Here is a 23,313-nt window from a genome sequence, read left to right as displayed (position 1 = left end):
TCCAGAACATCCTCCTCCCCCGTTTTTCTGCTCCCTGGGTTCAGACCAGAACCGTTCATCCCGCCGGACCCATCATACCAGACCACTGGACTGAGTATGAGGAATTGGGGTGCTCAGGTTTTGGTCATGCCAAACTGATTCTATCTTTCCGGTCCAGGCTCAGAGCTTTGGTGGGCCGGGGCCACAGAGATGCAGCTTGTTCCCGCCACTGTTGTATAAGCACAAATGCTATTCGCTTACTAGCAGACACACTGGGCTTTTTGTCATGCCACTAACTAGATTTTCCCATGAAAGCCTCTCCTCTCTCTCTCTCTTCCTCTCGCTCTTTGTAGAGCTGGCTTGGCACGGGGAAGAGAGAGACGGCTGGTGGAAAAGAGGGAGAGAGACAGGAAGAGTGTGCAAGTGTGAGCAGATGAGATGTGCTAAACGGGAAAACGGCGATAAAGAGAAGGAAAAACATCATGTGAAAACAGCAGGAGAGAGAGTATTACACTAACTGAGATGTGTTATAGCCACCTTATGTCTGCCGGGGATCTTTTTCATTTACGATCAAGGCTATGGGCCATTCAAAGTCTGTTCACTGACTGTCTTAGTATGCATATTGCATACAAAAATGGCAGAAGCTGACTGAAATTGACAGTCCTAATTGGTGGCTGACCAAAAAGGGTTTTTGAAGGCTGAGACAATATCTTAAAGGGTAAAATGGCCGGTACAATTTAAAGTAAATACAACATTGTAACATGTGCTTCTCTGCATTTGTTTTCTGCTCTAATTTGTTTCCTAATCTAGCTTTTTACTTAAAAAAAAAAAAAGTGAATGTATATTGTTGGCTCTGTGATTGCAAGTCGCTTTGGACAAAAGCGTCTACTAAATGCATAAATGTGGAATCAAGGAACTGAAAGGGTTAAAAACACAAATTAAAACTGAGGTAAACTGTGAACTCTGGTAAATATGTGCTTCCAATACTAATTAGCTAAACAGGAAAATTTACCATATGGAAAAAAATAAAAAACAACTACCGGCCAATTTATCAGCCTGGCTTGAAACCAAAAAAAAAAAAAAGCTTTGACTGGTCAGTTTACTTGTCATTGTCAAAGTTGGCATGCAATAAAAAACGGAAATTGAGGTCATTTTTTTCTCTTATTTATTCTATTACTATTGTGATGATATCCAAGTGAAATGAGAAAAAAAAATGTATGGTTGATTTTGTTCAACAGGGATACATGGATCACTGCTGCATGAGGAGGATTATTGTCCAGCCCTCATGTCTCATCAGAGAAGAGATGTTGACGCAAAGGGAAGAGGAAATTAATAGTTTTGATTAAAATTATGAGGCCATATGAAGTAAAAAAACAAAACAAAACGGTGACTTTAAATATGAATTTTTTGTCTAAGCGCAGTTGTGGTCAGAATAAGCTGCAGAGTGGACCAGCAGAACCAGACACATCTTTAGTGATAAACGGATAACCTGCACAGTGCATTAGCCGGACCAACTGACACTCATTCATCATGATGGCAATGAAGTGAAAAAGTCAAAAGTTTATTAAGGCTTGCATGATGCAACGCCTCTGTCCTAAGATCACACTCGCGCGAAATGATGCATGGTAACAAAATCACTGCATATACACAGGACACAAACACTCACGAATGCAATGTCATAATCTCAGCTCAAGTCACATTAACACATATATTATGGGGAATGTCTAAGAAATAAATTACCATGTCAGATATTTACAATAAATAAATACATCAAGTACAAAAAAAATTCAAGTACAAATAAACTTTTCAATTCCAAAACATTGAGCAAAAAAAAAAAAAAAAAAAAATGCAGCACGGCTCATGCCAGAAAGAGCTCAATACTTCGCTAAACTGACATCACATGACTTAACAGGCAACCTCTAATCTAAAAGGCTCCATCTTGCAGCATTATCTCGGCAAAGCAGATGCAGTATGTGCCCCGACAAACACTTACACACATAGTATGCTGTGAGCTAGGTAAGACAGCTGTAGAAGAGAGAGATAAAGCTGTGGCTGAAGATACAGTAGGGTGAGAGGTTAAAGGGCAGCTGAAGTCATCCAGAGAGGGAAAGATGTGTAAATCCCAGGGAAGGAAGTGTTGTGAGTAAGCAGTTTGAGAAGGCATGAGGCTTTTCCCAATGGCATAAATGCAGACGCCACAGGATACCGTCAAAGTGGGAAGTTAAGCCCTCACGTCACCTGTCAGCCATCCTGCTAGGAATTAGGTAGCTACAGCTGTCAATAGTCCAATATAGTGCGATACATATGAATGGATGCAGGGTTTGGGAACAAAGCACTTTTCAGTGTGTTAGGATTTTGTTTTGCCATTGCAAAGTATAAAACAGGATGACAGTCAAAGCAGATGCAAGCTAAAATACCAATACAGCCTACGTTCACAACTAATTACTGTAACTTCAGAGTTTTAGCATTCTATGACTCCATTATTGGGCGAATCTCCTGTCAAGAACATTTGTAGGTCAAATTTCACCCCAAATTTCAGGAGAAAATAGGAAATTATTAAAGCAAAAATAATGAATGATTATAATTTTTTATATTGTGACACTTTTCATTATTTATATATATATATATATATATATATATATATATATATATATATATATATATATATATATATATATATATATACACACACACACACAATTGTAAAGCATTCACATATCAAAAAGTAAAAAAAAAAGAAATTAAAAACTATAGTATTGCATACTGTATCACAGTAATGGTTTAATAAAAAAAAATACTCAAAACCGTTATGGTAATCAGTTTGGGGATGGAAAAAGTACTTAAATATCATAAAAATAATGCCAAAATATTAAAAATGGTGAAATATACCCAGATACGTTTTTGCGAGATTCACGATATCACTGATATGATACTAAGGAAACAACTAGAAGTTTAAGTACGGATATTATCATTTTGAGCTATATTATGCTACCATAACTAGTAAAAAATTCAAACACTTTATAAAAAAATAATTAAGGATTCTACTGATTCTAACCACTTTTAACCATATAATTCACACATCACAGGCAAAATAGAGCATAGTCAAGAAACAAAAGCATTAAAAGCATTCATAATAAAAGCAAGACAGAAGACACAATTAGCTTTCAGAAGCACATTTGACTCAATCAGCACAGCTGATTGGGTGAGGTGTGCGCTGTTTTAGAGCCAGTGTAAAAGCGAGAGAGAAAAAGAAAATCCAGGAGGGCATAAAGAGAAGGCCAGATGACAGCAAATCGCTTGCAAAGATGGTGAAACGGCCCAGAATCTGTCTTAATCCACAGAGCAAAAGGCCCAAAACCAGCGTCACTGTTCATGTATTCCACAAAGAACGACGCTACGTGCCTCCAAACTGGCTAACTGAGTATTCTGTCCATATAAAGTCCGTTTATAGTGTCCAATGAGGGTTGATTTCCCCTCCCAGTGCAAACTGAATCAATTCTACGTTAGTCCACATACGATAGTCTGTTTAACCATGATCAAGTCCATGGCACGGTCCGCTTTGGGCAGAAGGTACGGTCGAAGGTGGCGGTCGGAGGCGGCTCCTCCCCGACCCCAACGCCGCTCTTCAAATGAGTTAATTTCCCTCTCTCTTTCTCCCTGTCTCTCTCTCATCTGTCCTTTTCTAGGGGAGGAGGTGGTGCCCGGCTCTCACAACCTGTTCAATGCAAAGATAGAAAGAGTCAGGGCAACACACCTCACACCACAGCTGAGGCCAAACGGCAGCACACCCGAACTAGTCCGCAAAACATTGCATATCTCCTAAAAGCATTTGAAGTACTTGTAACCTGACAAGCCATTTTCCAATTACCCAGCTTTATGTCAGATCGTGATGTGACAGAAGTGGCAACTGTTTGGCACTTCTATTATGTCAGTGTCAATTAAAAGACTCTTAGTCATGCTTGCGCATATTTTAGCAAAAACATAACGAGGTTACGGCATTGAAAAGCATGAGCAGGAGGTGTTAAAGGAAAGAAAAAGACAGGATAATTGGATTCTGGATTCTGGATCTGCTTACGTTAAAATAATCTTGTTCGAAGGAACCGCAACTACATACCGGAGGCCAAGTGGTGACAGTAAATCAGACAGCTCATTACTGCCAAACCAAGTGAGCAAATACATGTGGCAGCCAAATAGAGAAGGCCCTGTGGAGCCAGCGCTGTCTCCCACTCACACATGCATGGCACAGTCCTTATAACGAAGCCTGAACTTTAATCACTAGGCGAATATAACCCCCACCTCCCTCCCACCAGAGCAAACACGCTCTCGCACGCACAGATGCTTCAGAGACGCGCGTTGCACAGGCTTTACCCACCTCACTAGGTTTTCATTGTCGCCGGGGCCCTTGCAGGTGGTGCACTCGGTCCGCGTGTCATCGGCTTTGGGCTTTTTCTGCAGAGTCGACTGCCTCTGTCTGCGCTCCCACGGCGAAGGTTCCTATGGAAACGGAAGCTATTAGAGGCGACCGCCGTGCGTGTTTGAATGAAGCTGGAGAGTGGAGAGGGCTCAGATTGCTGTGTAAACATACACAAGCTGTCTTCCTTCATCACGCTCTCTAAATATTAGAGGTAGATGAGGGCGATAGACAGTCTTAAAGGAGTGCGGGTGAGGAAGAGAAAGCTCACCTCGATCTTCTCCTCCTCGCAGATGGACGTTCTCTTCCTCTTCTGGCCTCTGGTTCTCTGGTCAAAGGGAAAATAAGATTTGGTCATAATACAGAATGCCGAACTTTTCAAAACAGTTCTAATATCAGATTACTGTATTTAAGATGATTTAAGATTATTAAAATGAACATAGGAATTAAATCATTATCATTTGCTTTAAGAATTCTTGTTGAATGGAGTATTTAAAATAATCATCTCAAATGGATTTTCACTTAAAATCCCACTGGGAAACAATCCACAGAATAGGAGAACTAATGAAAAATGACGCAAGTCCTGAAGTGCGAAAGGTGAAGAAAAAACATACCAAGTCACTTGTTATTTAACTTGTTAACATAACATCACCCCAGAATGTTCCGAGTTTAGAATGGATCAACCGGTTTTAAAGGAGACCAATTACGCCCCTTTTTAGAATATGTAACATAGGTCTCAAGTGTCCCCAGAATGTGTCTGTGAAGTTTCAGCTCAAAATACCTCACAGATCATTTATTATATAATTTTGTAAATGCCTATTTTGAGTGAAGGCAGAAACACGCTGTTTTGGTGCACGTCTCTTTAAATGCAAATGAGCTGCTTTTCCCTTTTCCAGAATAGGGCTGTGCCTTTACAACTTGTTCCTCAGATACACTGCTAAAACATCTGTTTGGTTTTGATTACAGGTGTTAAAGCAAAAAAACAAAGAACAAATACTGAGCCTGAACTTTTTCCAGGGGTTGGGGGGTGGAGACATACACAGGGTTAAGTTTGCCAAAAAGAAAAAAAGAAAGAACATAATTTGAAAATTTTCCTTGAAACTAACTAGTAACGTATCTGCCATTACCATTAGCCCTTGTCAGGCTCAGACTACAGGTTATGGTGGGCTATTTGAAACAACAATACCAAGAAAGGTTACTCACTACAATATTGTGCAAAACATTTAGGATAATTGTGATATGAAGTTTTGCTAGTTAGCTTTGTCCTTGACAGGGTACAGGATGACCTACAATCTAAAACATGACATTTCTGAAATTGTTTTGTTGAAAAGAAATAACGGTAAATTAAATACAAGGAAATGAATATAACATAGGAAATATACAAAGACAGTTTACTACAGAAAACTAAATATAAATATATTAAAATATATTAAAATGTGTAAGCGAACGAAGTACAATATGGCTACAACTGGGGAACGAATTCTTAATTCATGGTCGCGGTATCATCTCTCTCTCTCTCTCTTATGCATATGTATGTACATAAACATGGATATATCCTTTTATATACATACGCATGCACACACGCGCACACACACACGCACGCATGCACGCACGCACGCACGCACGCACGCACGCGCACACACACACACACCTATTTGTTACAGCGTAGCCACGATTTCATTAGAATGATGGAACGAAGAATGTTCTTTACAAAGCCTCGTTTAATATCAGGGGTGTATTCCAGAAAGCAGGTTATGTGACATACCCGGGTAAGGTTGAGGATAAGCGAGCGGATAAACTTGGCTTTTGGTTCCAAAATCGGAGGTTACTTTTAGGGTATGTAAGTAACCATAGTAACTTGCTCTCTGAAGATAACCTGCTCTGGAGCAGGTTATGTTCCAGGGTTAGTTCACTTCAGTGCTATCAGTGCACGCGTGACATACTGACCAGCCTTCAGACAGATAACGCACAACATTATATAATATTATATAATATAGCCTTATATTAGCGCTTTATTTATATATATAAGTAATAAATAAGGTATTATATTATTCTAATATGGTTATTTTATTTATTTTATTGGCATATATAACAGTTATCTGTATAAATTATAAAACACTATGACAAGTAATGTTTAATTTATTATATTATATATACTTATTACATTTTATATTATCATCTCACACATGGATTGGGATTTTCTATAATGTATTTCTATAATAAAAATCCATATCTGATATGACTTGATATATAATTAGCATCAAACTAAAAATATAAGTCATATTCTCAAGGATTGAATATTAAACGGGAAAAAAAAAAAAGATTACACAACCATCAATTAGGTGGCGATATGCACTAAGCATGTAAACAAACAAAAGAAGTAGTAAGCAACAGCATGGTGCGCTTTTTCTTAGCGTCCGTTTCCATAGTGACTCGTCGATTCGTCGCTCTGTTGAGAATGTCTTGAGTCTTAACCAGGAACATACTCTTGAGTTGAATGAACTTAATCCCGGACGCGTTTTTGGAACCACATACCTTGAGTAAGCAAGGTTTGGGGTTAATCAACCCAAAGTTCAGGGTTTAACTGAAGGTAAGTTAACCGTGCTTTCTGGAATACACCCCTGGACTGAACAGCGGTGTTATTTGTTGACGTGATTAGCTAGCTAACCTAGCTACTGAAGCTACATATAACTTTATAAAGGAACCCAGACAGCAAGCAGTGTTGGCCCAGAACCGGCCCACATCTGGCCCGCATGGATTTCACACAGGCCAGATGTGGGCTGGATCTGGGCCAAAACTATGTTGCTGTCTGGGAAGGGTTTTACAAGTTCAAAGCGATGAAATAATTTGGATAAGGCAGGGTGGAGCTGACTATTTTCACAGACTTTGAGTTTTACTAAATTTGAAAGTATTCTAAAGCACTCAAAATAAATAAATGAAAAAAATAGCAATTTCAAATTTCTGATCCTTGTGCTGGTCTTCACAATATTTGTAATATTTTAATACTTTCGGATTCTTTAGAATTTTCAGACTCCTTGTTTTCCATATCTGAGACGTCTGACTCGAGCAAAAGCTCAAGTGCATCGACTGTCTCCTAAACAGGTTAGAACAAAGCTTGTTTTTATACGAGCCTCCTTAAGAGTTTGTTCACCCAGAAATGAAAATTCTGTCATTAATTACTCACTTATGTCATTCCACACCTGTAAAACTTTCATTCACAAGTGCTTTTGTTTGCGCAAAAAAATAATTCTACCATCATTTAACTCTTTATTTACTAACTATTGATCTTCAAAAGCATTCTTGCAACAACTCTCATGGCAATACAACACACGTGTCAATGTGTTCTTGTGAAGATGCATTGGAGAGTTATATTTTGCACAAAAATTGAGATGAAACCACTGTAGTCACATGATTTATTTTATTGACTTATTCACTACCTTTTCTGGGTCTTTAAAGTGGTAGTTGTGTGGACTGTCAGTGGAGTATCATAAATCTGTGAAATGTCATTAAAAATATCTTCATGTGTGTTCTAAAAATGAACAAGTTATATGCATTTGGAACGAAATAAGGGTGCGTAAACATGACAATTTAATTTCTGAGGCAACACTGACAGGCTGTTTCTATGACATTGAAATTTGATTCTTTGAGATTTTAGCCTGAGGGCAGCCCTCTTCCTCAACAGGTAGATGAATGTTTAAAATGATCTCTGTTCTTAAACTTAAAAAGTATTACATTTGAAGATTCCTGTTAATAATTCATGTGAATCTTTTGTCTTCAGTCTACGGCCAGGAAATGGCATCTCTTCTTTTAATCCTTTCCTACCAGGAGGACTGAAGTCTCCAAAAAGTGCATGCGATGCTGCTGAAAGCCATGTAATCTATCATAAGGAAGTGGCATTTTACAAATGTGTTGTGGGTCATTGTTTGAACAATCACTTTTATGTTGTTTTCTCTGTGACTGCACATTATGTTTGTTTAATGTTCAGTTTTCATTTCAACTCTAGTCATGCTGCAGTTTGGAGAAGCACCTTGGCAACAACCAGCGTCAGTGTCCGTACCTCCTTGCTGTTGGACATCAGAAAAGCAACAGCTTCTACACCTCCTTGGATAAGCATCTCCTCCCATGCCAGGCAAACTGCTTACTTGGAGCATTTGATTAACTTTGAACACAAAATGTGCATTTAAGTTTGTCATATTATAATGCACTTGTGAACTTTTACACATTCCTACACATTTTGATGAGCATTTTCATGCATTCAGAGTATTACGAAGTCAAGTCACCTTTATTTATATAGCGCTTTTAACAATACAGATTGTGTCAAAGCACTTAACAGTATCAAATTGGAGGATAGAGTGTCAGTAATGTATAAAAATAAGATTAAACACTCAATTTTCAGTTAAGGCATTTCATTATTGAATTCAGAGAAATCATTGTTTAGATCAGTTTAGTTTAAATAGTATCTGAAAATCAAATTGACGATAATCACTAGAAATTTAGTGTCCCCAACTGAGCAAGCAGAGGCAACAGCAGCAAGGAACCAAAAATTCCTCTGTGACAGAATGGAGAAAAAAAAACTTGAGAGAAACCAGGCTCAGTCAGGGGGCCAGGTCTCCTCTGGCCAGGAGATAATTGTTTATTTATTGTTTACTTGTTGTTTTAATTAAAATTAAAATTTTAAATGTATAAATGTATTTATTTCTATTTTAAGTGAGGTGAAGTGAGGAAAGATGTATTATAAAAATGCACTGCAAGGGAGAATTAAAAATAAACATGTTGATGAAAATTATGTTGTGTGTTGTAGTTGATTTAACTATGTTTTCAGTATATTTAACGGTGTTTTGTAGATCTTTCGAGACCATACGGTGAAACAAATTCTAACCACCTAAAACATGCAACTCTAAATAGTGTTAAATTAAATGAAAAATACGTCAAAGAAAACCACAAACTCTTCAGAAGCTGGAAACCTATATCAGGCAAGAATGGGACCAAATTTCAACACCAAAACTCCAGAAACTCATAACCTCGATGCCCAAACGTCTTCAAACTGTTTTGAAAAGAAGAGGAGATGCTACACCAAGGTAAACATGCCCCCGTCCCAACTATTTTGAGACATGTAGCAGGCATCAAATTTGAAATGAGCTCATATTGTGCATAATTTCTCAGTTTAAACATTTGTTCTTTTATCTATGTTCTATTGTGAATAAAATATTGGTTCATGTGGTTTGAAATTCTTTAAGTTTTCATTTTATTAAAATTAAAAAAAAATGTCCCAACATTTCCAGAATTCAGGTTATGTATGTATATACAGGTACATCTCAAAGAATTAGAATATCATGAAAAGGTCAATATTTTTTGTCACTCATTTCAGAAAGTGAAACCCATATATTATATAGATTCATTACACAGTGAAATATTTCAAGCCTTTATTTCTTGAAATTTTGATGATTATGGCTTACAGATAATGAAAATCCAAAATTCAGTGTCTCAAAAAATTTGAATATTACATAAGATCGATAAAAAAAATACATATTTTAAACAGAAATGTCGGGCTTCTGAAAAGTATGTTCATTTCTATGCACTCAACACTTGGTTGGGCCTCCTTTTGCATGAATTACTGCATCGATGCGGCATGGCATGGAGGCAATCAGCCTGTGGCACTGCTCAGGTGTAATGGAAGCCCAGGTTGCTTTGATAGCGGCCTTCAGGTCATCTGCATTGTTGGGTCTGGTGTCACTTATCTTCCTCTTGACAATACCCCATAGATTCTCTATGGGGTTCAGGTCAGGCGAGTTTGCTGGCAATCAAGCACAGTAACAACATGGTCATTGAACCAGCTTTTGGTACCTTTGGCAGTGTGGGCAGGTGCTAAGTCCTGCTGGAAAATGAAATCAGCATCTCCATAAAGCTTGTCAGCAGAAGGAAGCATGAAGTGCTCTAAAATTTCCTGGTAGATGGCTGCGTTGACTGTGGACTTCAGAAAACACAGTGGACCATCACTGACTGTGGAAACTTCACACTGGACTTCAAGCAACGTGGATTCTGTGCCTCTCCACACTTCCTCCAGACTCTGGGACCTTGATTTCCAAATGAAATGCAAAATTTACTTTCATCTGAAAAGAGGACTTTGGACCACTGAGCAACAGTCCAGTTCTTTTTCTCCATAGCCCAGGTAAGACGCTTCTGACGTTGTCTCTGGTTCAGAAGTGGCTTGGTAGCCCTTTTCCTGAAGACATCTGAGCGTGGGGACTCTTGATGCACTAACTCCAGCTTCAGTCCACTCCTTGTGAAGCTCTCCCAAGTGTTTGAATCAGCTTTGCTTGACAGTATTCTCAAGCTTGCGGTCATCCCTGTTGCTTGTGCACCTTTTCCTACCCAAATTCTTCCTTCCAGTCAACTTTGCATTTAATATGCTTTGATACAGCACTCTGTAAACAGCCACACCTTTCAGTAATGACCCTCTGTGACTTACCCTCTTTGTGGAGGGTGTCAATGTTCGTCTTCTGGATCATTGCCAAGTCAGCAGTCTTCCCCATTATTGTGGTTTCAAAGAGCAAGAGATACCCTGAATTTATACTGTAGGGATGGTCATTAATTGAAACTCAAATGTAAATATTCTAATATTTTGAGATACTGATTTTTGACTTTCATGAGCTGTAAGCTCTAAACATCCAAATTAAAACTAAAAAAACTTTTGAAATGTTTTACTTTACATGTAATGAATCTAAAATATATGAAAGTTCACTTTTTGAAATAAGTTACGAGAGAACTTTTTCACGATATTCAAATTTTTTGACATATACCCGTTTATTTATTTATTTGTTTGTTTGTTTGTTTGTTTGTTTGTTTGTTTGTATGTATGTATGTATGTATGTATGTATGTATGTATGTGTGTATGTATGTATGTGTGTATGTATGTATGTATGTATACATACTAACCACTTAACCCAAACTTAAATTTAATTACTATTTATTTTTAAATAGATGATCAACACTCAACTTAAAAAAAAAAAAAAAAAAAAAATGCAAAAATGTAAATTGCACATAATGCACTTTTTAAATTAACTTACAATAATAAAATTTCTAGGATATTTGTTGAAATATATTCAGTTACACACTGGCTGTCATAGACTGCTTCATAACAGATTAATTTAAACATATTACAGGGAAGTTGTGACCTAAAAGTTAGAGAGTCGGACTTGTAATCAAAGGTTGCGAGTTCGAGTCTCGGGGCGGCAGGAATTGTAGGTGGGGGGAGTGAATGTCCAGCGCTCTCTCCACCCTCAATACCATGACTGAGGTGCCCTTGAGCAAGGCACCGAACCCCCAACTGCTCCCCGGGCGCCGCAGCATAAATGGCTGCCCACTGCTCCGGGTGTGTGTTCATTCATGTTCATTCGCATTAAAACTAGTATTACAGAGGAAGGAATGATCACGTTCACTCGCGCTCCGCTCTGCACAAGTCTGCGGCGCGTCACGGCTCAGACGCGGGAACGGGAGCTGATCACGGCCACTCAAGTCGATGCTTGTGTTGGGTTTATACCAGCACGTTTCTGAACTGTCCCAGAAGAGGACCTCCAAGGCATTTATTCAGCATTCTGTCATGCCACATCAAAGACTGTCAAAATGCCATTAATTATTTGAATTTCATGAAAAAAAAAAAATGTATAATACTACTGTATTCGTTCGGCACACATGCGTACCGAACCGAAAGACCCACCCCGAAACGGTTCGGTACGAATACGTGTACCGGTACACCCCTAACACAAAATGAGATTTGAAAAGTTGCTCAGTTGGATTGTAATGTGATGTTGTTCAAGCCATGTGGCAGTAAGCTGAACAGAAAGTTTAAGGCTCTCCACGAGTAAACCGCTCACGCAGAGCAGCTGGTGACTTGCGGCTCACTGTAGCTGCTACAGATGTCAAACAGTGGTGCTCCTTTCTAATCCAAATCTCTCATTCAGTCCGGCTCCCCTTGTGTGCCATAGAGGGATTCAATCCCTTTGTTTAGAGCCCAGACCACAGCCTCAACCGGTGCCCCTCTCTATCCAGATATAAGGCCATTCAGCAATTGAGTCAACCCTGGCTGTTAAAATGGATTTTTGTATGTGCCATGAACCAAGATTGAGTATCCAAACTCGTTCTCCACAGAGCACTCTCCTGCTCGCTTAGAGACACTTTTTACGCTGTTTTTCTTGTCTACCATCAGCGGATCAACACTTCATCTCCATCACTGGCTGATAAACACAAGAAAAACAACAGCAGCGTTTCTCGAGTCAAATCAAACGTCTCCACCTTAATGCGAACAGGCTTACGAGTGTGCCAAGCTGGGGATTTTTAAAAAGGGAAGAAAAAACGACAACATATTTAAACAGATTGTGAAAACAATTCCATCTGTCGCCTTTGGCTTGCCACCACACAGCAGATGGAACACTTATCATTATAAATGCTAACTGCTTCCACACTGCCAATTGGCACTTAAATCCTCTGCCACTTCTCCCTCGATGGTGGCACCAAACAAAGGCACTCATTTATTTCATTATTCCTTCATTACGGCAGACTCGATTAAGGTAATCTATTAAAGGCTAGATCAGTGGTCCTCTGTGCAGAGATTCCCCATGTAATGGTAAAGTACTGTAAACGTGGTGAAGGGCTGATGTAAACAATCTACACTTGGAGGAGGACAGTCAAGACGACTCTGCGAAAAAAACCCTACTTTTTAATTAAAGACCTTGCAATGCTGCATCTTGAATGCATACAAAGGGACCGTAACAAAGAGTAGCCTACTGCGGTAATTCAAAGAAGACTAATGGCTTAAAATCCATATGTAATATGTAAAATAATCAAAAAGGTGTTAGATCAGAAAAATAGTTTGCTACAAAGTAAAAAACTAACAAACAAACAAACAATTATAGGAGTATTTGGCCTAAAGGGCACAGAGGCAAACGATGAAAAACAAAAATAAGTGAAAAAATGAATGAATATGAACAATTTCAATATTAAATATTTTTCAAAAGTAATATTCAATATTATTCATCATTTTTTTATTTATTTAGTATTAAAAGGTGTTTTATCAGAAACAAACTGTTTGCGACAAAGTTTGCAAAACTATGGAATTATTTGGGGTAAAGGCAAGAGTGAAAAAATAAATATATAACTAAATAAAAAATTATTAAAGTATATATATATATATATATATATATATATATATATATATATATATATATATATATATATATATATATATATATATATATATACACACATATATACACATATACACATATATATACACATATACATACATATATATATACATACACATATATACACACACACACACATATATATATATACAGTTGTGGTCAGAATTATTGGAACCCTTGGTAAATATGATCAAAGAAGACTGAAAATTAACCTGCTTTGTTAATCCTTTTGATCTTTTATTTAAAAAATTCACAAAAAGCTAACCTTTCATTGGATAATAAGAATTTAAAATGGGGGGAAATATCATTATGAAATAAATGTTTTTCTCAAACACACGTTGGACACAATTATTGGCACCCCTAGAAATTCTTAAGAGTAAAATATCTCTGAAGTATACTCCCATTCATATTCACAATTTTGAGCACTCTAGGGTGATTATGAACATGAAATTATCCAGCCATGGCTTCCTGTTTCACAGAAATATAAATAGGAGGGAAAACAAAGCCCAAATTCCCTTAATCATCCATCACAATGAGAAAAAACAAAGAATATATTTCTGATGTGCAGCAGAAGATAATTGAGCTTCACAAATTAGTGAAGTGGCTTTAAGAAAAGAGCTAGAGCAGTGAAAATCCCCATTTCCACCATCAGGGCAATAATTAAGAATTTCCAATCAACAGAAAATGTAATGAAACTGCCTGGAAGAGGACGTGTGTCTATATCGTCCTAATGCACGGTGAGAAGGAGAGTTTGAGTGGCTAAAGACTCTTCAAGGATCACAGCTGGAGAATTGCAGAAAATAGTTGAGTCTCGGGGTCAGAAAACCTTAAAAAAAAATTGTCAAACAGCCCCTACATCACCACATGTTGTTTGGGAGGATTTCAAGAAAAATTCTCCTAGCTCATCCAAAAACAAACTCCAGCATATTCAGTTATCAGACACGACTGGAACTTCAAATGGGACTGGCTTCTATGGTCAGATGAAACTAAAAAATGAGCTTTTTAGCAGCAAACACTCAAGATGGGTTTGGTGAACACAGGGATAAAAAGTACCCCATGTGTACAATGAAATATACTGCTGTATTTGTGATGTTGTGGGCCTATATTTCTGCTGGAGGTCCTGGACATCTTGTTCAGACACATGGCATCATGGATTCTATCAAATACCAACAGATAAAAAAATCAATAAGTGACTGATTCTATTAGAAATCTTATAATGGGCCATGTTTGGATCTTCCAACCGTACAATAATCCAAACACAAACCTCAAAAACAACACAAAAATGGGTCACTGGGCACAAAACCAAGCTTCTGCTATGGCCATTCCAGTCCTCTGACCTGAACCCTGTAGAAAATGAGTGAGGTGAACTGAAGAGAAGAAGCACCGTCATGAAGCTGTGAATCTAAAGGATCTGGAGTGATTCTGGATGAAGGAATGGTCTCTGATCTCTTGTCAGGTGTTCTCTAACCTCATCAGGCATTATAGGAGAAGATTTAGAGCTGTTAAACTGACAAATGGAGGTTTCAAAAAGTATTGAATAAAAAGGTGCCAATAATTGTGTCCAACGTGTGTTTGAGAAAAACATTTATTTCATAATGATATTTCCCCCCATTTTAAATTCTTATTATCCAATGAAAGGTTAGCTTTTTGTGATTTTTTTAAATAAAAGATCAAAAGGATTAACAAAGCAGGTTAATTTTCACAGTCTTCTTTGATCATATTTACCAAGGGTTCCAATAATTCTGACCACAATTGTACATATATACACACACACATATATATATACATATATACACACACACACATATATACATATATACACGCACACATACATATATACACACACACACATATACATATATATATATATATATATATATATATATATATATATATATATTTATACACATATATACATATTTATATATAAAAGAACAAAAAGGCACAAATAAATAAACACACAAATGGTTAAATTTAAATGTAAAAATAAACAAAAAATCTACTGCAATGCATTAAAAAAATCTATTTGTTTAGCAGTTGTGCCTGTCCCATTAAACTCAATGCTGCTTCTTGTGGGTGGTTGTCAGGGTATTGCTTTGTGGTTGCTAGGGTGTTCTGGGTGGTTACTTAATGGGCCAAATCTGAAAAGCCCAACTCTAAGCGTCTATGATATTCTGGTCTCAAGACATCACACAAGCCCTCCATTACAGTAAGTATATGGGATTTTACCACCTATTTTATTGTCTACCAAGGCCACAAACAAAAAGTCTGATTGCTTAGACAAGTAATAGCACACCTCTCCTCTATCTAATGAAGTATCATTCATGTCTGTATTGCCAATAGTGCCACAGTTTAATACTTGAAAAACCAAAGTATGACCAAAATGACCCTTGCTTTTGCAAACTAGACTAATTACAGCAAGATTTCCAATGCCTTTATTCACGCGAATGATGCATAAAGTCCACTAGAGTCCAGACAAAATCTCAGTGTATGCCAGTCATGAGAGCCATTTCAGGTGTGCAGGAGAGCCGGTATTCAGTGGCCGCAGAAACAGTGCATCACATTAGTGAAGCCGATCACCACTGACTCCTGAATGGAGGGATGGCAGGGGGTCGATTAGCTGGCCGTGATAAATCAGAACACAGCTTTACAAGGGTGTGCCACCACCACACAGGCTGGTTAAGGGCATTAAAAATGCAAATCAGGGCTCCTTCAGATGCTGCCACACTCTGGAGTGCAAGTGAAGATAAATTCTGCAATGAAGCATCTTTCTCTGGTGGAGTTTAGCCAGAGCTACAGAAGAGAGAGAAAAATAAAAGCCTTTTAATCCAGCTGCTCTCCACTGAAGCCTTCGCCTCACTTCTGGGCACGCGTCTCCGAGACTAAAGGGAAAACACATTAACCCTGCCTGGCATACGCAAGCCCACACTCACACGTAAATACAGTAAACAAAAAATTGTCATTCAAAAGTCATTCCTTTTACCTGCGTGTGAGCTATTTTGACAGCCGTCAGCCAAGGCGAGTGGCTGCAGTGCTGCAGGAGCCTTCTAAAATTGCGCTTTACTTTCTAATTAAATTTTTTTTTTTTAAACTGGCAGGGAAAGGTTTATTGACTAAGCTTTAAAACAAAAGGTTGAAAAAGACAAAATGAAAGAGGGCTGGAGAGCATGTCGTTTCTCTGATGGATATCTTTTGTCTTCCTTAAGGGAGCCGGGCTGCCGGAGCGCTATCGCAGGATCAGAGAATGCTGGACAGTGATAAGTGGAAGCCATGGAGAGCCTGAAAGACAAGCCCTATCTCAAGTCTGAAAAAACACACAAACACACCTACCCTCACACTTAAATGTGGCACTCTGCCTCTACAGCTAGAGGTATTGGTGCACACGTCCAAACATTCAACAGACAATTGAATATTTACTCTGTTACAGTAAGCTGCCTATAAAGGCAGCATTTTAAGGTGTCTAGGTGAGCTAACAATAGTACACACACACTTGGCAAAAAAGTATATTGTCTATTATTGTGTAGCGTTGTGTGAAGCACAGCTCAAACAGCAGTTTTCTGTTGGTCAGTGCTACGAATGTGAGAGACCAACTTGAACCCGTTAAGAAATCTGGGTGGGGAAATCCTTTTCCCTCGCAAAATTCCTGGAAGCATGGATTCCTATTGAAAGGACTACATTTTGCCGGTGAACATTCGCCAAGCGATGGTAAATGTAACCACATCTTAAGGCTGTTCTGAATTTAACACTGCCTTGACTCAGTAACACCATGAAATGTTGAAGAAATGTTGTTCATAAATATTACAATAATGAAAAGCATTAGCATCTATGTTTCTTATGCATTTGTGATTTTTATGCTTACTGGGTTATTGCAAGGCATGCTAAAATGAATGAAATCTATCTAAAATGAATGGAGAAATACTGAAATCTCAAACACTGCTTGCCAAACTTACATTTTTTTGTAAATCAGCAACAAAATCTGACAAGCTGTCCCATAAATGTTGTTTTTAATCCTCAAATATAATTTAAAACATGTATAATTAACATTGGTACAGCCGAAGCACATGTGCAGCCCAGTGTGCATCTAAAAACACAGAATATTTCTATGGAAAGCAGGAACTTCCAATAGCAGCTGCAATGAAGCAATGATTTTACCAACTGGCAGCTGGCTCTTTTCTTTATGGAGGGACTTATTCTGCCACTGTGTGTGACACTTTCTCATTGAGTGAGACCATCTTGGTACTTATACACAGTCTTTGACATTGTGCTGTTAGTTTAGCAACATGCTAATGTCAAATGTATTTTAATCAATTTTAAGGCAAGCAAGATGTAGCGCTATTTGTGTCACAGAGTGTTCCAAATCAGTTACTTGTGAGGTTGAGATAGCAACTGCTTTTGTACGGAGTAGGCAGCAAGGCAGCTCGTTAAGTTTCGGAAACAATTCTAAATGCTAATGTTCTAATAAAACTGAAATGCTAGGGAGCAGCTCCAGTGGGGTTTTTACTGATGGCTTAATTATGGCTGTATCAGTTTCAAGGTGGTTTTATAAAACAATTAAAGATGATGAAGTGTTTAGGCTGTCCATTTCAAAGTAATCAACAAGGCTAGCTGTTGTGACCGTCACCGATAACCTCTGCGAAAGCTCAAGAGACAAAAGAACAGGTCAATTATCTATTTTACGTGAGGAGCAAAGAATCAATTTCGAGTCAGCGAATGAATGTTTTACCTAAGACAACAGCTAGAGTTAAACCACCAATCAGAGAGAGCAAAAAAAGGACTAGTGAACAAAGTCCCTTGAGCCAAGTAATTCCCATTTTTCAAGAGATTTGTGGGTCAGCCATGTTTTCATTAACTTAAGAAGCTGAACGAAGACATCATTGATGATGTCATGCATCCATGGTTAGAAAGCCACCTTTATCTTTAGTGAAAATCTGTGTAACGCAGCTGGTGGGTATTAGAAGCACAATTTCAAGTATTGGCTTTTTAACACACGATCGTCATCAGTGAACTCATGATATGCTCATACTCACAGTCCCTCTCACTTGAAGCTTCTTGGGCTCTGGGCTCATTTCTTGAGGGATGAATTTGATTGGTCCCTTGATCTGCCTCCTGGACCTTTTGGTTCCATCCGGTAGCATCTCCATGGCGATGTCAGCCTCATCACTGCTGGCCTGGTCGCACTCAGAGCACTGCCTGGAAAAGGATGAGCGGCAGAGAGAAAGCGTGAGAAAGACAAAGGAGTCGGGTATTCTTTTGCTTTCATTTGACCTTATTGATTTCTCAATATGGAGAAATTTTTGAGATGAGAGAGTGGCTTTCATGGTCCATGTCAATGTTTTTTCCATCAGAAGCAGATGTGTCATATTCATTCCAACAAAAGGGTTGTTCAAATATCCTGCACAAACAATATATGAAATTGAAGGAATAGCCGAATTCTTCAGTGCGAGCAAAAGCTTTTTGATTATACAGTATTACTGTCTCAGGGGCAGGCAGTTGCCAGTAATTAGGTATGACTTGGCCCCCCACACAATTTTATCTTTCAAATGCTTTCTAATTTCCATCCAGCAGTGCGGAACATCATCACGCTTTCTTATTCATGGATTAAATGAATTACTCGAATCAGCAGTGAAAGCATTGGGCTCAGCTTGACAAATAAACAAAACACAGAAACGCTCACGCACACAACTGTGAAGCTCCACATCAATTTTCAAAGTGACAGTTAGTATAACCTTATGAAAGTAAACATGGAGGGACTTTATGAAGCACTGCAACTGGAATACTGCACTTAGAATTTGAAATAACACCTTTATTTTGCAACAGAAATTTGATAAAATAGAGCTGTTAACTTAACCTGTTAATTTAGTAATTAATTATAACAAAAATGTGATACAAATTGCAAATCTTGCAATTAATCATGCCCCCTGACCCATATACAAATTTGATTTATTTATTAGCATTTCATGTAATACGATAACATTTTTTGTTACATTGTCAGCTTTTTGTTACATTGTCAAAAAAGGGAATTGTTTATAAAATGTTTGTCTTTTCTAGAGCAGGGGTTCCCAAAATTTGGGATGTGTTAGTATTTCAATAATTGATTTTTTTAAATAATTTGAATTTGGATGTTTCACATGACAAGCAAGCATGGACGACATTTGACTCTTGAGTCAGAGGGGGAAAAAAAGGCAAGATAAATCTTTTTCGGATGTATGCATCAAAACAATGCCCTACCACGCATCAAAGCAGTCAATAACAAGACGTTGCCTGCATTTACTAAACTGTGGAGCTTCGACTCTTGTTGCTGAAAACTCTAATAACGTTTCTGATTGGCCATTGCGTTGAAGAAATCCACAGATATGTCTGTGATTGGCTACATTGCTCAATGCCGCAAAAACACATTGGATAGTTTGCCAGATTTTTAATTGCTTGTGCTTTCGTTTGAGGGTATTTATCGCCGTCTAGTACCCCTGCACAACAGGGCCTGGGTTGAGTATTTAAAGGGTTAGTTCACCCAAAAATTAAAATTCTGTCATTAATTACTCACCCTCGTGTCGTTCCAAACCCGTGAGACCTCCGTTCATCTTCAGATCACAAATTAAGATATTTTTGATGGAATCTGAGAGCTCTCAGACCCTCCATAGACAGCAAGGGTCCTTACACGATCAAGTTCCAGAAACGTAGCAAGGAGATCAGTAAAATAATCCATGTGACATCAGGGGTTAAACCGTAATTTTTACTTCAGCGTAGAGGAGAAAAACTGCTAGACGAAAACTGCGTACGCTCTTCTGTGTCTGTAGAGTGTCTGAGATGTGTTGTTTGATAGCAATTTTTCATTTGAAAGCCATGTTTCTAGCATCTGTAAAACTGTGTTTTTCCATCTCAAAAACATATCTAAATTGTGACCTATCCTCTCAACGTCAAATGTATAGAAATAAGAAATAATAATTAATGCGTTTATGACCTCAAGGTTAGACTATTGTAATGCTTTATTGGGTGGTTGTTCTGCACGCTTGATCAACAAATTACAGTTGGTCCAAAATGCAGCAGCTAGAGTCGTTACTAGAACCAGGAAGTACGACCATATTAGCCCTGTTCTGTCAACACTGCATTGGCTCCTTATCAAACATCGTATAGATTTTAAAATCTTGTTAATTACTTATAAAGCCCTGAATGGCTTTGCTCCTCGGTACTTGAGCGAGCTCTTATCACATTATAGTCCTCCACGTCTGCTGCGTTCTCAAAACTCTGGCCATTTGATAATACCTAGAATATCAAAATCGACTGCGGGCGGCAGATCCTTTTCCTATTTAGCACCCAAACTCTGGAACAATCTACCTAATGCTGTTCGGGAGGCAGACACACTCTGTCAGTTTAAATCTAGATTAAAGACACATTTCTTTAACCTGGCTTACACATAACACACTAATGTACTTCTATTATTCAAATCCGTTAAAGGATTGTTAGGCTGCATTAATTAGATCAACCGGAACCGGGAACACTCCCCATAACACATGATGTACTCGTTACATCATAAGAAGAATAGCATCTACACTAATATTTATCTGTTTCTATTCTGTTTCTCAGTCCGTGTCCGGATCAGATGGTGGATCGGCGCCGGGAGATGATGTATGTGGCCCTGATCGTCGGCGGAGGCCGGACACCTGGATGAGCCTCGGGGACATATCCGCAGTCACAGTAGCCAACCGATGGTCATTGCAGTCACCAGATCCGGTCCGTATCCAGATCAGATGGTGGATCAGCACCCAGAGACGACCTCTACAGCCCACAATTTTTTGATATTGTGCAGTTGCTTTGACACAATTTACATTGTTAAAAGCACTACATAAATAAAGTTGACTTGACTTGAGAGCGCTCAGATTTCATAAAAAATATCTTAATTTGTGTTCCGAAGGAACAGAGGTCTTACGGGTTAGGAACAACATGAGGGTGAGTAATTAATGACAGAATTTTCATTTCTGGGTGAACTATCGCTTTAATTATGAGTGTTACTTATTTTAAATGTTTCATTTTTATAATCACTAGCCAGTATTGATTATTGGAAACCCTGCTCCAGAGATGTCAGCACTTCTAGAAGTTACTTCTATCACAATTTAATTCCTTCTCCCACTCCTGTTCTTACCAGTAGCTGTTTTTGGTCTTCTTCGGCATGCGTGTGAGAGGCGGGTCCAGGCAGCCCAGGTGGTAATGCAGCTTACAGGTGTCACATAGCAGTAAAAGATGCTGGTCTTGGTTTTTCTTACAGATCCCACAGCTGCACAGAACATGAAACTGTTTCTTATTTACAGCACACAACCATATTAAAACATTGCCTCTTAAGGCATCTTTTCACACATTTTTCTCTCTTTTAGCACATAATAATTTATGAACTCTAGGTCAATGTTTAAAAAAGATATTACAATAACAGTGGCCAGGTGTTGTGATCAAAGCTGGCGCCCTGTATCGGCTGCAAGCTGACCTGTAGAGCATAGCTGGGAGGTTCGACGACTTCCCTGGTGATCCTCCCTCCTTCTTACTTGGCTTTCTCTCTTTGGGAGCTTTCAGAACTGCAGGAGAGTTCAATTTCTGCAAATAACGCAGAACACTAAAATTCAGATACATTTGAAAGACACATAAATAGCATAATATTAAACCACACCTTCATAACTAGAGAAAGTTACTTTTAAGGTCATATTCTAAAGAAAACATTGAGTGTTTGCCAGGGCAGTGCTGTGCAGATGATAAGGTGATCGGGGTGAAGCACCTCCAGTATGATATTCGGGAAACTAGATATGGCTTGAATCCTTCAATGCATCTCTAGTGGATATGTCAGCCTGTTTTATTGTCCGCCAGGCAAAAACTGTAAGTCAACCACTTTAGAAAAGTATCAGCACATCTCTCTCCTCAAATAACTGCACAACTTAAGGTATTAATGTCCTTATCAAACACTATTCAGTAAAATGCAATTAAACATTTTAGAGCATCATTAATTTTCATAAATCTGTTTTTGATGATTTTTTGACAGATAGATGGACGAAGGGGTAGATAAATCAAAAGATGATTTTTTTTTGATGGATGAACACAAACGTAGGCTCAAATAAATAAAAGGGAATGCAAATGGTGATACTCCTTCAAAATAAAAATCAAGGAACTCTATTGAGGAAAAAAGTGCTCAGAGCAAGAACAAAATGCTTTCAATTTACATTATCATCGAGAATGTTTTGTCCCTGAGCACTTTGACATTTTTTGCTTGTTTATTAATATATAGCACAAGCAATTCAATATTGTGTGCAGGATTTTCTTTGTCTTCCCCACAATTGATGTTTTTGTTCAATGTTAAAATACTTTTATCCGATCCTTATGTGAAGAGACAACAATAAGCACGAACACTGTGGCTCACAGAGCTTTCAATGTTTGTTTGAGCGGCCTGACATAGAAACACTGCCTTAACAAATGATGCCTTCAATAAATGATGGGTTTGTGACAATGGAAGCTGGCTGGAGCATTTGGGAAAGTTGTTTGAATTAATGCTTTTCTGTTTGATGCTGCTCTTGGCACAGAAATAACTCAATTTTTGTCTGCTTTTCTCTGGTTTCCTCTACATTAGTGGTCGGCAACAGGCGGCCCGCGGGCCAAAAGTGGCCCGCCAGCAATAATATCTGGCCCGCGCCCGCAGCAAGATTTTTTTGATAGCGGATGGATCTGAAATCGATCCGTCATGACAGC

At 38.3% G+C, this 23,313-nt stretch overlaps 1 protein-coding gene across 1 annotated transcript in view; it reads right to left on the bottom strand.

Moving 5' to 3' along the window:
• LOC306847037 (PHD finger protein 14) overlaps positions 1-23,313 on the bottom strand; it is a 99,846-nt gene that overhangs the window by 31,251 nt on the left and 45,282 nt on the right. Inside the window, exons 12-16 of the mRNA XM_079380776.1 lie at positions 22,067-22,173; positions 21,731-21,862; positions 18,621-18,783; positions 4,662-4,718; positions 4,352-4,473 (exon numbers count right to left, since the gene is read on the bottom strand). Of these exons, the coding sequence (XP_079236902.1) occupies positions 4,352-4,473; positions 4,662-4,718; positions 18,621-18,783; positions 21,731-21,862; positions 22,067-22,173 (581 nt within the window). The remainder of the gene's footprint in view (positions 1-4,351; positions 4,474-4,661; positions 4,719-18,620; positions 18,784-21,730; positions 21,863-22,066; positions 22,174-23,313) is intronic.

This window comes from Barbus barbus (assembly GCF_936440315.1).
Source record: "Barbus barbus genome assembly, chromosome: 27".
Classification (NCBI taxonomy): Eukaryota; Metazoa; Chordata; class Actinopteri; order Cypriniformes; family Cyprinidae; genus Barbus; species Barbus barbus.
This window is presented reverse-complemented; position numbering and strand designations above follow the sequence as displayed.